At 42.2% G+C, this 14,943-nt stretch overlaps 1 protein-coding gene across 1 annotated transcript in view; it reads left to right on the top strand.

Moving 5' to 3' along the window:
* epha10 (EPH receptor A10) overlaps positions 1 to 14,943 on the top strand; it is a gene marked incomplete at both ends in the record, with an annotated part of 163,457 nt that overhangs the window by 25,825 nt on the left and 122,689 nt on the right. Inside the window, 2 exons of the mRNA XM_083926187.1 lie at positions 11,275 to 11,339; positions 13,136 to 13,808. Coding sequence (XP_083782313.1) covers positions 11,275 to 11,339; positions 13,136 to 13,808 — 738 coding nt within the window. The remainder of the gene's footprint in view (positions 1 to 11,274; positions 11,340 to 13,135; positions 13,809 to 14,943) is intronic.

Genomic DNA, 14,943 nt, shown 5'->3' with positions numbered 1-14,943 from the left:
GGTTCTCAGATTGAACCGGAGGGAAAACAAAGTCAGCATAAAACCCTGCTGCACTTATGTAACTGCTCTGCCCTCCCCTCTCCTTGCTCGCTTATGAATAAGACAGAGGGATGGAGAGAGCAACAGAGGGTGTATAATAAAAGAAGAGGGCAGAAAGAATGACAAAGGTGAATGCAGGTGTGTGAGTAGACAAATGGAAGGAGAAAGGGGATAAAGAGTTGTGGAGGTTTCTATAGAGGGGGAAGTACAAAAGACAGGGAAGTGTTTGTAAAGGACGACCCCGACAAGAGAGGATGACAAACAAAAACGTTCACTTCTCTAATTGTCACACACTCTACTACCACCCTGAATTACTGTGTTTTCTCTCTGTTGCACTGACATCAAACTATAAGTTCCCGACAAGATAGGGGCTCAAATGAGTGTCTTTTTAAATAATGCAGTCAGCAGGCTGGCTGGACTGAGGAGAGACTAAAGGAGAAGATGGAGAAAGTAGTGGCACAGTGCAAAGATACAGACTTCTATTATTTAACATTCCTCTGAAAGGCTTACAAGTTAGGCATCCCCAGAATTATAGTCTCTCTCTCTCTCTCTTTCTCTCTCTCTCTCACTCTCTCTCTCTCTCTCTCACACACACACATCATATATTACGTAAATGCTGGCATTCAAAGTTTTAAACCCAGTTATGCATGACATATGCTGATGCAGGTGCACTTATAAGATACGTGTTTGTGTGCCACTTTTGCTTTTACGCGCTGTGTTTTTATGCCATTTGAAGCGGCCTCCTGCGTTCCGAAAGGTTAATGTCAGAGCTTGTCATTGTGACAAGGGAATATAATTATGTGTTTGTGTCGTTGCAAGAGGCAAAGTTTGCTTCTCACTACTAAATCTGCATTCAGTGACATTTTTAATCTAGTTTTTATCCGAACCCTTTGAGATTTATGGGCAAACAAGCGTGATATTTATAATTTGGCACAGACTGATAAAACAACATTCTTTATTTGTTGTGTAAAATGATCTAACGTTTGCATATTCATGCTCTACCAATGCAGCCATCCATGTGTTTACACGCAGAAATCCCACTTGAGTTTCTTCTTCCAATTCAACTTCTTTCCGTCCGTAAAAGTCTTTAAGATTCAGCCTACGTGCACTAATTTTCCAACATACGCAGCTTTGAACTCTGTGTGCACTTACTGTATATTATGCAAGCAAATTTAAGGTTGGCTCACTAAGCACTGTGCATAACCACACTGTTGATTGCCTTAACATTTTTTAATGGGGCAATGCATCCCATGGCATATGGATATCTGGTTGCATGAGAGCCAGAGGAAATCAAAGTCATGCTATTATTTAATAAAACTACATGGAAACTGAAAGTGCTGCTGTTAAATGGCTGATATCTGAACAAAACAGCAGCAGTTCAGCATCCTTTTGTTTTATTTATAAAGTTCAAGTCAAGGTCTATTGTTTTTCCAAAAGCCTCTTTTTAGTGGCTCTGTCGTACGGCGGAATTAAATAAAATTGTCAGTAAGTTGATGTTGGAGTAAGCTTTTGAATTAATTGCCTGAAGGCAGCAAAGGTAAATTAACAGACTGGACTGAGATGAAGTGTTAAAATTCCCTGCTGGAGACCATCACACCTTCATCAGGAGGAGATGGCAGTTACAGCATATATACAAAGCCTTTACACTGAACATAAACCGCAGTGACGTCTCTTAAAAATTCATTTAAGTGCTGCAGGCGAGTTGTGTTATGCTAAGAAGGATACTTTCAAGAACAGGCTATCAGTGAATGAAGCCCCTATGGAGCTCCATATTGCTGCCTCCATTACAACTACTGATGCCGCACAAATTGTTTATGTCACATTTAATGCCGTAAATGATAAAGGGGAAAATATATGAATACACTGTCAGTTCCTCTTCCTCTTGGTTATTTAAAACAACCAAAACGCATTAAGGTGCTTTACCACCACCCAGACTGAGGTCGCTGATCTGCTTCAGCCGGTGGCTATTTAAGGAAACCCATTGACAGAAAACAGGAAATCCTATGAAAATTCTGATGTTTGCACCTTCTTACGTCACCTCATTTGAGACCCTGTTCTCTACAGCTAGGAGAAAACGTGTTTAAGTCATTGTTTTTCTATAATGAAGGTAGAGAAAAGTGAAAAATATATACGTTGCTGAAGATGTTGAGCGTCGCCTGATGGCTGAGCCCCCAGCCCACTTAAACCCCTGATCATTGGACTCAAAAACAGAGAGCTGAGTTATTCCAGTATGGCCTAATCGTCTTGTCTATAATTAAGTATTGTCATCTTTCATCCTCTCACTCTTCTCTTTATTTCTACATCTGTGAGAGTCTCTTTCACCAGCATGTTTTCCTGGTTGATTTCTGCCATTGGAATATTTCAGTGTTTTATTTCCAGCACTTTGCTTTTTGTGTCATTCCTGAAGTGGTTTCTGCATTTGGCCCTTCACTAACCACTCTGTCCATCTTTAAATAAGTTCAACTTCCATGGTCCACTTGTTCTTTTAAACAGCTCATCTCTTTGCTAAAAAACAAGGTTATAGTGGCTTTCCTGAACCGGAGTCACAGAAGAGAAGAAGATTTTTTGGATTTATGTATCCTCAGACTAACCTGATACATTATTTGATGAGTGCAGTTCATTCTGACATTAATATGTCACCCCATTGCTTTCCAAATCTTTCCTAATCTTTCCTTGAGTCAAGTCTTTGCTGCGTCGCCTTGTTCTGCTTTGCAAAAGTTTGACTTTCAGTCTAGTTGCCAGTACAGCACTGTTCTCATGCCTGTACCAAGGAGCCAGTCTGTCGTAACAATAAGACCTGACAGTGCTCCCACCACTCTCACTATATCAATCCAGACAACCAATTACAACCTCTTATAAGACCCTACAAATGGAAATAAGTTCTTTTGGCCTCTGGTCTCTTTATCTCTCTCTCTTTCTCTGTCTCTTGCTCTGTCTCTCGCTGTCGTTCTGTCAGCGTGTTTCTTCCGTTAGTTCAAGATTTTTCTATCATTCTCATTCCCTTTTCCTGTGTCCGTCTGGGAAATAAAAAATAAAGAATATCTACGCTTTGTAGCTTGGGAACATATTGTAATAAAAACAGCCTGCAGGTGTGTATGTATTCAGTAGCAGCAGGTATAACTTTAATAGCATCTATTTTTCTTCCTTAGGTGACTCAAGCTGTCGTTCTCAGTCAGTCGTCACTCTTTGCTTGAATTTTGCTTTTTCCTCCTCCCTACCATTTACTTCTTAAACACACACTCACACATACACACACACACAAACACACACACTCTTTGCTTTAGCAGTCTCTCTGACTCACTCAATGACTCTTTTCTTTCATTCCCTCAAGCACACACAAACATGCATACACACACTTGCTTTATTCCCCCTGGAAGCGATTTGTCTTAACAGGTGGTCATTCAGATTCAAGACTGGCACTGCAAGAGAAGTAGAGAGAAGGGGAAACAGAGAGGAAACGCTTAGAATTACAGGAGAAGATGAGGAAGATAAGGTAGGAAGGTGATTAAAAAGAAAAACAATGTTCTAGGGACATAGAGGGACACAGACATTATGTATCATTGTATGTTCTGTACAGAGCCTCTAAAGCTACAATAAGGGATTTCTGTACAGCACCTATCCCTTTTGCCTTGATAGGTAAAGTTTCTTTTCATTTCTCGTCTTTGCTGATGTTGAAACATTGACTGCTTCGCTGCACTTCTCAGTTATTGCAGCCTTCTCTTTTTATCTTGTCTGCCCAAGGAGCCAGCCACAGAAAAAAATCATTCTGAAAGTAAAAAAGAGGAATTATGACCATAGAGCACCTTTTTATATCTGAATATATAGTAGCTACAAAATAAGTCTGGAAGATGGATTATGGAGGGAAATGTAGCTTTGTATCCAAGAGCTAAACAAGATGAAGGCTTGAGAAAAGTTTCAAACATACGAAGCAAAGGAAAAATACACAGGTGTGTGCACCAGTAACAGAGAGTGTTTGCAAGGGGTCGTTTGTTGACCCCAAGCAGGAAGACCGGCTCTTCACTTCCCCGGTGAACTGAAATATGGAAGCAGAAGCACTCTTGAGGCTGGTTGGGATTTACAGTCTTGCTTGAGGACACTAGAGCGGGTTGGGAACATGGGACTTGGAGGGTCTGAACTGCAGCACTTCATATGAAAAATGATCTTCCCGTTCGCTGCACCACCCTGCTGCTCAAAGACGTGGGAGGGAAGATAATATATAGTCGAACAGAAGCAATACAGTAATGCTTCTGTAGGACAGATAAAAAAGGATAAATGGATGGGGATAAGAAGTGTCACATAAAAACACAAACAGGCGCATAAAAGATAAATGCTGTGTATAAACGGACACACACACAAATCAGGAACAAAAACACACACCACCTTCTGAGACAAATGGTGTCAGGGAACTCTTTGTCCTCATACACACACAAACACATACAGACACACACACACACACGCACACACACACACAGAGACAGACACACAGCCAGTGGTACCATAACAGCAGTTCTAACAGCAGAAGACATTAACTTCAAACAGGGCTCTCCTTTTAACAGAGTCATTAAACTTTCATACAGTGACATACTGTAAAGAGACTGGGCTGCCGGCTCTCTAAAGCCCACCGTACAATTACCTACATGATGAATGACAATGGGGTTAACGGTTAAATGCTATCACGGTTCAGCCATACACTGTACAGTATAAAATATGGACGTCGTCTCCGAGACGTCGGCCATAGGTCTCTGAAGCAATGTGAAGCTCAAAGTGGGTGGCTCCAGCCGTGGCCATCTTGGCAATACCTGACGACACCTATCTCCCACTTAATCCAAAGATGGGTTTTGCTGCTAGGTTTCGATTCATTGCCGCTACTACTACAATTTCTACTAGTCTCTAGTCTGTGAAAGCAAGTCATAAGTCAAGAATCAAGTCTTTGAGGCAAGTTCAGGTCAAGTTCCAAATTTCTGAATGCAAAAAACAAGTCATGTCACACGTCTTTAGTAGTAAACTGCAAGTCAAAATGTAAGTCCTCATCCTTAATATAGTTGTGATAAATAGTTTTTTTTACATCTGCAGTCAAGTCCCTTTGAATGCATAAGGTATGGCTTATGCATGGGCTTTTTCCGATCTGGGGTTTTATTGGGAACAAACCTGACATTTCAACGTTTTTTTTCTTTCAAGTCCTTCCTCCAAGTCATTAGGGAATCAAATCTCATTTAATCAAGTTTCACAGAAGTCAAGTCTCCATTCTTTCATATTTGTGACCCAGTCTGACTGGAGTCCAAGTCTCCCTGTTTTATCGTATTCCCTTCTCACTCCTTCCACCTTATCTTTAGGCTGTTTAAAGTCTTAGTTTCCCCTCCGATCCTGTTTTAAGAGAGAAGGATAATGGCTGCACAATTGTTGTCCCAGTGGAGCATCAGTGGCCTGTGATTACCCCCGTCTTGGTGCCATCTCTTCAGGCAGGTTGAGATCCCTGAGCCCTGTGGTCTGCCTTGGTGTAGGCTGGCTAATGAGCAGCCCTCAGGTTGCAGTGAGCACAGCCTATGCCAGAGCTAATCCTACCATGAAGCTATATAACATTACCGAGACAAATTATGAAGTGAGCCCCTCTCACTGGGAGGGATTTAAATCGTCTGTGTCTTAAGAGTACAGTTGTGTGCGACATTGTATATTTGTGAGCTGTGTCACAGCAGAGGCAGATATATTTGTCTGACAGAAGGTCATACCCTATTTATACATACCTTTGTTTATTAAGCAGGTAGATCATTGCACTAGATTTATTTTTTCTCTCCCTTCACATCAAGTATGTGGTCTTGTAAGTCTGTCTTTACTCATACAGTTGCACATCTTCTAGCAGAAGAATGAGGGTCCTTAACATTGGAGACACTTGAAAGTCCCCTCTCTTTCTTTTGAATACTTGACCTGAGTGCTTTAGTGTACGTCTCTCCTCCATCTGTCTTTTCCCTCAGTTCTCACTTTGTATCTGTCACCGTGTCTCTTCCTTGTTTGTCTGCGAGGCTGAACAACTCAATTAATCCATCACACAAACCAGAGAAAGATGAAAGTGTAGACTGAGACGAGGGAGTGAGGTAGAAATGGATGCTCACACTTTAGATACTTTTAATGAAACCACTCACGGCAAAACAAAGAAGAGAGCACCACCTCCTACTCTCTCACACACAGAGGCAATCAGACACATGCGGCAACAACACACAGTATTAACATCGACAATTTCAAGTCAAAGACTCCACTTTCCCATAATGCATTCTGCATTACTGCAACCTTCAACAGGGTCGAGGAGAAAAACACTTGATGTTTTCCACTCTTAAGTGCACAAAACAATTCTTTCAGTGTTTGTATACCAGTATTTACATGTTTCTCATCGAAAAGTGTGGTTCTTAGCAGGGGTACACCTATGACTCACAGTTATAGGTGTACGACACACAAACGATCCACTTTACCTACCGTGACAAGTTTACATACATTAGTTAACTATAACTGACCACACGATCACATGTTAGATGTTCTTTATGAAGCGTTTTATCGCTCAGAATATTACGCAACAGTCCGCCAACACTCTAGCTACGTAGTATTAAGCGAAACCATGGATGAAGTATTTTGTAATTAGCCCAGCATTAAGGAATAAAGGCAAAGTAACACAAATGCTTTCATTTCAAAGACTGTCAGCAACTTACATGGGTTGACGGCGTGAATCAATCAACACACCTTAAATGTCGATATGACAACTTTGACCATTCCATTTGTTGTTACACTTTAGTAGGGATGCAAAGATTTCAATACCAATTTGGAAATTGATCGAAACGAACTTTCAAAAGCTGGGTGGGTGATTCTTCCATTTTAAATAAATTGTTTAAATGTTACCTCAAGGCCAAAGTGTGAGAATAAAGCGGGTTTTTTTACACTTGTCATTTACATTTTAAAATACATGGTATCAATCGTCAGTGCATAAAACCAATGATCTATTGATTATCAATCAAGACCCCATAGTTTAACAATGCCATAGCCTTTATAGCTAGAAAAATTTAATTGAATCATGACCTTTCAATCAGGGCAGCACGGTGGTGTGGTGGTTAGTACTGTTGCCTCACAGCAAGAGGGTTCCTGGTTTCGAATCACGGCTGGGGCGCTTCTGTGTGGAGTTTGCATGTTCTCCCAGTGTCTGCGTGGGTTCTCTATGGGTTCTCCAGCTTCCTCCCACAGTCTAAAGAAGTGCAGGTGTTAGGCAAGGCAAGGCAACTTTATTTGTATAGCACTTTTCATACACAAGGCAGACTCAAAGTGCTTCGGTTAGGTTAATTGATGACTCTGATAGACTGGCATCCTGTCCAGGGTGTACCCCGCCTCACGCCCGATGTCAGCTGTCCCTGATAGGGACAAGTGGTTGAAGATAGATGGATCACCTTTCAAATCGAAAATCGAATCAAAGCATACATTTTGGAGAATCTCGTCACCCCTACAAGATGATCGGATGTTCAAGTGCTTAATAAAGAAAAACGTTGCTGGGCATCTTTCAGGTGTGCTCCACTACACATATGGTTCTTACACCTTTCCAAAAGTGAATGGTTTGAACTTCGAGATCGGCCTTAAGATACAGTAACCTTTGCTCTCTTACCGGGGCAGTTTCTGTGCCTCCTCATGGTAATGGATCAAGTTCCTTTTCAGATGCTTTTATAGTCTACTCTTTCAGGTTGTCTGATTAAAACTTTTTGATACTCTTCTGCCTTTTCCCATGTCTCTTTCTTACATCAAACCACAAACAACAAGATAATCACTTTTTCTTACCTGACACAAGGTCTGTTCTCTTCTCTCCTTGAGCTCGCCATTCATTGTTATAGTAGACTGTTAATGCATCGTCTGTTGTCTGGCTGGACTGTGTTTTATCTCTTAGTGAGAAAAGCCAACATGGTCTTGTGTGTCCTACATAGGGCTGAGGCCAAAGGGAGAAAATAACAAAATTGGCTCACAGATACAGATTTTCTCTATAATGATGGGCAATTTTTTTTTGAATGAAACAACCTTTTGAAATTGGTGTTTAGTAGCTAATGTGTCATGCTTGTTAGTTGGAACCATGGGCAACAGAGAAGGAGAGCCTTTGTTTCTTTGTTCCATGTTCTTTTTCTAACTTTGTTCTCTCTGTTTCAGTGACCCTTCCTCCGCCTGTTTTGGTTTCTCTTTTTCTTTTTTGTCTCTCTCTCTCTCTCTGTCTTTCGCTCTTATCTGTCTCTCTGTATTTCCCTCTCTCCCTCCTGCCCCCAAAGGCCCATTAGTCTCTCTAACTAGGCTTTGATTACAGGACTTATGTGTTCAGTGTGTGATCATAGTGCCAACTTTGTCCTCTGAGTCTCTCTCTGACTGACTGACTGCTCACTAAGGCACACTGATCCCTCTGTGTATTCATTTGTTTGCACTTCGTGTGCTCTTTTCTCCCTTCCTCACCTTTTTTACCTTTCTCGTTGGCTTGACGTTTTATTGTCTTTCTCTTTTTCAAGTTGGCTCTCTTTCTCGCTTGTCCTCACCCTCCCCTGCTGATTTTCTCTCATCGTCTCTCCTGGCCTCCCACCTCTGTCTTTCTCAGTGTTTCTCCTCCACCCTTGGTTTCTTCCGCTCTTAATCTTCTCCAAATGCCTCTATGTTATCAGCTAACCACAGAAGCATGCTTTGGGCACCCGGCAGTGTTAACGCAAAAAATAACAGAGTTAAGTGTTTGGTGAAGGATCTCTCATGGTCCAGCTAGGGTTTCCTTCACTAGCCAAGGCGCCAGCTTCTCATTTTCAAAAAAGAAGTGGGGGAAAAAACCCTCTCCACCCTTGTGGGCGTCTAAGGGTTTGACTATCCAAACTGCTAGGACATCAACGAGCAAGTCCTTTGAATGAATCTCAAATAGAATTTATGTAACCTTGTATTGATATTCTTCTTCTGTAGTCTTAGGATTAATTTTATTTTACAAGAACGAGGGCTGGATATATTTTGATAAAGTAACATAACAATAGCCTACCAATGCCAGTACCCTCAGAGTGATACCGATACTATGATACTTACTACAGCTGCTGCAGTAGTGGGCCAATTATACAACACATTAAATAGAAGAATGCTTGTGGTGATTGGCTGCCAGCAACACCATACAAATAGTCCTTTTTTCTATATGGATACAAAAATGATCAAATGAAAGTCTACTGTGACTGGAGACATTTCAATACTACTTGGTACTGGTCAATTTTGGTCAATACTTTTTAAAAGTATCAAGTACCAACACCCATCCCTTTAATCCATCTGAGAAAAGCGTCTCCTCAGGTTATTTTTTGCTGCAAGTAATTTGCCGGTTTGTTTGCATAGTTCAGACAGTGTGTCGACAGATTTGTTTCGACACGTGCTTCTCTGTGCAACTCTAAAACATTGAAAATCTTCTTCCCTTTTGGTGCATCAGTACGTCTTGTGTCAGAGTCCACAGCCTCCCTGTCAGTGGATGAGTCAGTGAGATTACAGGTCTTGAGTTGCCACGTCTTACAAGGCCCGCAGCATGAGTCAGATTGAGTGGGTTTCTCCTTTTTGCTCACCATGACGTCCATGGGCCCAGTTTTAACATTGATATGACCAAACATTTGTCATGTAGCAATGAGATCAAAGCCTGTTCAGGAACGGCAGTATTATTTTAAGATGAGAAGAAATAGTTACTTTTATAGCAGTGTACTGCCTACTATGGACTGCAGTGTCATGCAGGTTATTTTTTATAGCCCTTACAAAACTCCTGAAGTGGTTGTGTTGAAGCAGAAAACAATAGTTGAAAGCAGGTACCACACTCAAGTACAGGAGTGAAGGTAGCACTATTCAAGCATGAAAAATAGCAGTCTGTACGGTGTTCTTCAAAGTGCTGAAAAATGGTTGACTCATATTTCCTCAAGGCTGTACTGTAGTTGTTGGGGGTACTGCATGACAGCGCCTGATAGTGTGTGTGTGTGTGTGTGTGCGTGTGCGTGTGCGTGTGCGTGTGCGTGTGCGTGTGCGTGTGCGTGTGCGTGTGCGTGTGCGTGTGCGTGTGCGTGTGCGTGTGTGCGCGTGTGCGCGTGTGTGTGTGTGTGTGTGTGTGCGCGTTGAGGAGAGGGTATTTTTAAGCAGACGAGTTTAAAGCATGGTTAACTCTTATGTCAGCAAAATCCTTTCAAAATGAGGCGGTAATGCAGCTCACCATATGCCACTACAGATGTTGATATTACATTATAGATTAAGATAAATGTGCTGATGATGACTTCATGCGCGCCTGCTGCATACTGAGTTTGAAACAACGGCCTTTGTCTAGCGAACTGTGGCTTCTTGGTTGTTATGCCAACTTTGGTTTGAAAAATTGCTAAAGATCTTGGTAACGGTAAGGTGGACGTATTCAGATCTTATATTCAAGAAAAATAGTAGTATTTCAACCTAACTGCGGCCCCTAATACAGAAATACTCAAAATTCAGTAATAAAATAACAGTTATTCTATTATGCTGTTTTGTTGCTCCACTTGAATTGTGGTACGACCACTTTTAATATACAAGAAATACTTGCACATAAAAATGTTTAGGTCAACTCAACTCTTAGCTAGTCCTATTAGGAAACATCATCTTGCTCTGTGTGGTTTTATCTGTGCAACTAATGCCAAATAAGCAGTGAGGTCTCTGTGAGCTGTCCGTGGTCCTGAAACCAGACTCAAAGCTTGCTCTTGCTCCCTGTCCATGGTTCTGAAAGGAAAAACCCATAGAACATAGCTAATAACATATAACCATTCAAAGCTAACTGAGGCCACTCTTTGTCTCTCGACTTGTTCTGAAAGCTCTGTGGTCGTGTGTTCTTTTTTGTGGCCTCTGGTGTGGTTTTACTGCGGCAGCCAGCGGATGATGGAAAGCTCTTTGCCCAGCTTAAGTCCTCAACAGATGGTATTAATGCACTTATCAAATACGTTCACCCTCACTAGATGTTGACAGGCCTGCCTCTGTGTTAATGGCTTTCTTTCATTAATCCAAATGAAGCATGTCATATTGCACTTACATTGTTAGAGTTGTAAATTTAAGACTACTCTCTCTTTATGAGTTAGTCGTTAACATGCTTTATTGACATGCACTCATGGCACACTGTTGACAAACTTATTTAGACTGACGAGCTAAAATGAATGCAAACAGCCTCTATAATCCCTGCTAAATTACCCTCTTTGCTTGTTTGTTTTTTCACTTTATTTCCTGCAGTGGTGCTGCTGAATTCTAAAGAGACTCAGGCAGAGCTTGGCTGGACGTCCTATCCCCCCAATGGAGTAAGTGTGCTCACTTGCATTTTGTCATTGTCTTCATGTTTATTTGTTTGTACTTGGTGTTTGCTTGTTCACTCGCACAGCTCCACAACACAGCTGCTTGGTTAACAGCTGGTGCAGAACACCCCTTTTCGTCCCATCCTCTTCTCTGTTTTCTACTTTTCTCATCATTCCCTTCCTTTCTTGCACTGTGCATTCTCTTCCCTCCCAGTCCAGAGCTCATCATTATCATCAGTCGATGGTGCTTATGCAGGCTAGGATACTGCAGTGTCCAAACGCAGCCACACAGATATGCAGCCACAGATAAATGGTCCCCCGTACACACTGATCGATTTGGCTTGTAAAAAACCTTAGCGCTAAGTTATGACTGCGAGACAAAGGCTTGGGCCCTTTTTTTACAGAATATGCAACTACCAAAGTGATTTGTCACCCACCAGCCACCTGGAGATTGGCCTTTCCATGCGCAACACACTCCAATGTGTCTATTATACAAACAGCAGTGAACACATATGTTGTGTTAAGTGTAGATTATGTTGAGTCACTGTCGGCTTGAGGTTGCTGTTGGACCACATGCAAAGCTAAATCCAAGATTAATGGTCTTGCGTGACTCACCTCAAGTCCCCAATAGAACTGAGAGAGAGAACACACTTTGATTTAGTCACCTTGGCAGAGTGGAGTTTATCACGTTACCATCACAGATAATCTATCATCACTGTCGGTTTGTTTTGTGTGTATATGCTTTGGTTTGTGAGAGAGTGAGAGAGCCACATTTGGTGCTCAGTTTACGTTGAATGTCAAGTCGGAGTCATTCTGTAATTCAAAAAGTGACAGAGAGTTATAATCTCGATGTGAATCTTCATACAGCCATTAATTGTGAAGATTCTGAGTGAGATGGTGTTGTTCTCTGCAAACACACCTTTTATGACCTGTTGTGCACAAAGCCATGTTTTTGGTTTAAACTTATATCAGAAGGAAATACATTAAACGAAATATAAATCTGGCTTGAGAAATTTCACAACAAAAAGTCAGACTAACGTTCCTTCAGCAAAAAGAAAGCTATATACCGTACATCTCTCCCCTCCTTCTAACACTTTTAACTAATGGTTGCAACTGGGAGTAAGGGTACAGCTGTTTTACATTGGTCATTTTAATAAATATTAACAAAATCTCATTCATTCATTCTTTTTTTTTTACATCTTCTATTTATCTTGCTGTATATTTTTTTCTGAGGCATTTAATTTGAACGGAGCAGCAGTGTGTGGATGAAAACATTTAAAAAATATTCCTCTGAAAGGCCTTTTCTTTGATTTACAAAGGCGGTGATAAAAAGAGAACCCGCTGAAAAAAAAGGGACTGAGGTCTGACCCATAGTTTCAGAAACACCACTCAAGGCTGCTGTAATCACAGTTTGTCATTTTCTCTGTGATGTTATTGAAGACTCAGAGTGCCAGTGCTTTCAGACAACCACACACCCACTCATCAGATCATGGTATGAGGCTGTTAACCTGTACTGACTGCATTCTTTCGATTTGACTTTCTTTTTCATTATCTTTAATGCCTCCCGCCCACCTCACTTGGGTTTTCACTCCCTCACATTATCGCTCCTCACGTTTTCTTTTTCCTCTGTCGCCATTGCCTGGTTTCCCATCTTTTTTACTATGACATCCTCCCTTCCTGTCGTTCTCCTTTCCTCACCTTCTTTTCTTTCAATCGCTTCACTACACCACTGCCTTTTAATCACCTTTACTGTCCTTCTCTCCTCTTTTTCGTCCCCTCCCCACCTGCCTCCATCTCTCCAGTGGGAGGAAATAAGTGGTGTAGATGAGAAATACAAGCCTATCCGGACGTACCAGGTATGCAACGTGATGGAGCCCACGCAGCAGAACAACTGGCTGCAGACCGGCTGGGTGGCGCGCAGAGGTGGCCAGCGGATTTTCGTGGAGCTCCAGTTCACGCTGCGCGACTGCAACAGCATCCCTGGTGTGGCCGGCACATGCAAGGAGACCTTCAACCTGCTCTATGTAGAGACGGACAGGGACCTCGGGGGTGTCACCCGAGAGGACCGCTACACCAAGATCGACACCATCGCTGCAGATGAGAGCTTCACGCAGGGCGACTTGGGTGAGAGGAAGATGAAACTGAACACAGAGGTGCGCGAGATAGGCCATCTGAACCGCAAGGGCTTCCACCTGGCTTTCCAGGACGTCGGCGCCTGTGTGGCCTTAGTGGCCGTACGGGTGTACTACAAACGCTGCCTTGCAACTGTCCAGAACCTGGCGGTGTTCTCAGACACAGTGGCTGAGGCGGCCTTCGCCACGCTGGTAGAAGTGCGCGGCACCTGCGTCAACAACTCTGAGGTTGACGCCGACAGCCCTCCGAGGATGCACTGCAGCGCCGAGGGGGAATGGCTGGTGCCCATTGGGAAGTGCGGCTGCAGCGCCGGCTACGAGGAGGGACACAGTAGCTGTGAAGGTAGGAAATACATAAATTGACAGTGGGATGCATGGGTAGATGAGAGTGGCCAGAAAACAAAGAGTGATCAAGAAAGGGATTATGTGAGTAAAAGAGAACTAAACAAACATGTAAAGGAACAAGTCAAAGAAATGTTTGCAAAGGAGAAGTGAAGTAAGGAGGAGGGAGGGGAGTCGATATAACTACTTCATGTATTGTTGATTTATTTGAATTCTTTGCCAGAACAACAACTATGAACAATTTCGCAAGTATGAGAAATAAACAAAGAGAGAACAGGACAGAAGATCAAGCTTTTACGTTTTAAGAGTATTTTTGAGCCCTGAAAGTTGCATTTTCTTGGATATTTTACAAAAACCCGCAAGGACAGTGTGATAAATCATACTTGTGTACAGTACAATTCAACTTGACTTAAGAATTTTGTAGAATTTAGTGGTCTGGTAAGATCACTTATATTCTGAATAAGTAGTTAAATAAGAGAGGCAGACAGATGGCTGTTCATGTTGGAGAAAGAACTGATTAATAGAACATAAAGAAGGTTTATCCATTTGAACAAAAGCTGAGAAGACAGACACTGTAAGAGTGAAGGAGAATAATAGACATGATCACATGTGAACAAGGACCGAAGAGAGGAGAAATCCAGGAGAGAGCACTGTTAAGTACTGAGACAAGGAGAAGGTTACAGAGTGGATGTTATTTCTAACAGACAGACAATAGAAGTACAGAAAAAAGCCTTTCCCACTCGATTTCAATTCATGTCCGCTTTTGTTTGCTGACGGCCTTTATTTGTCCGTCGTGTTACCGTGTTTCATGTGTACGTCCAAAGAATGTTGTCACACGCATCGACATGCGAGGCGTGGTGTGTGAACCATGAGGCTGAACAGTCAGAATGACTTGGTGTGAGTGTGAACACAGTACTCTTTCTTAAGATTGCTGTGCCTTATTGAGTTTAACATCACAGCCTTGCCTCTAACATTTGCATGTAGCCTGAATGACACACACACACACACACACACACACACACACACACACACACACACACACACACACACAGAGTTACATGAACATTTCAAAGTCAGTGGGTGGCGTGGGGTGGGGTGTTGCACTCTGACGTAAACACAGGGGGACAGTATTGGAA

The sequence above is a fragment of the Echiichthys vipera genome (assembly GCF_963691815.1).
Source record: "Echiichthys vipera genome assembly, chromosome: 13".
NCBI lineage: Eukaryota > Metazoa > Chordata > Actinopteri > Perciformes > Trachinidae > Echiichthys > Echiichthys vipera.
The sequence above is the reverse complement of the archived record's forward strand: the minus strand, read 5'-3'. Positions and strand labels throughout refer to the sequence as shown.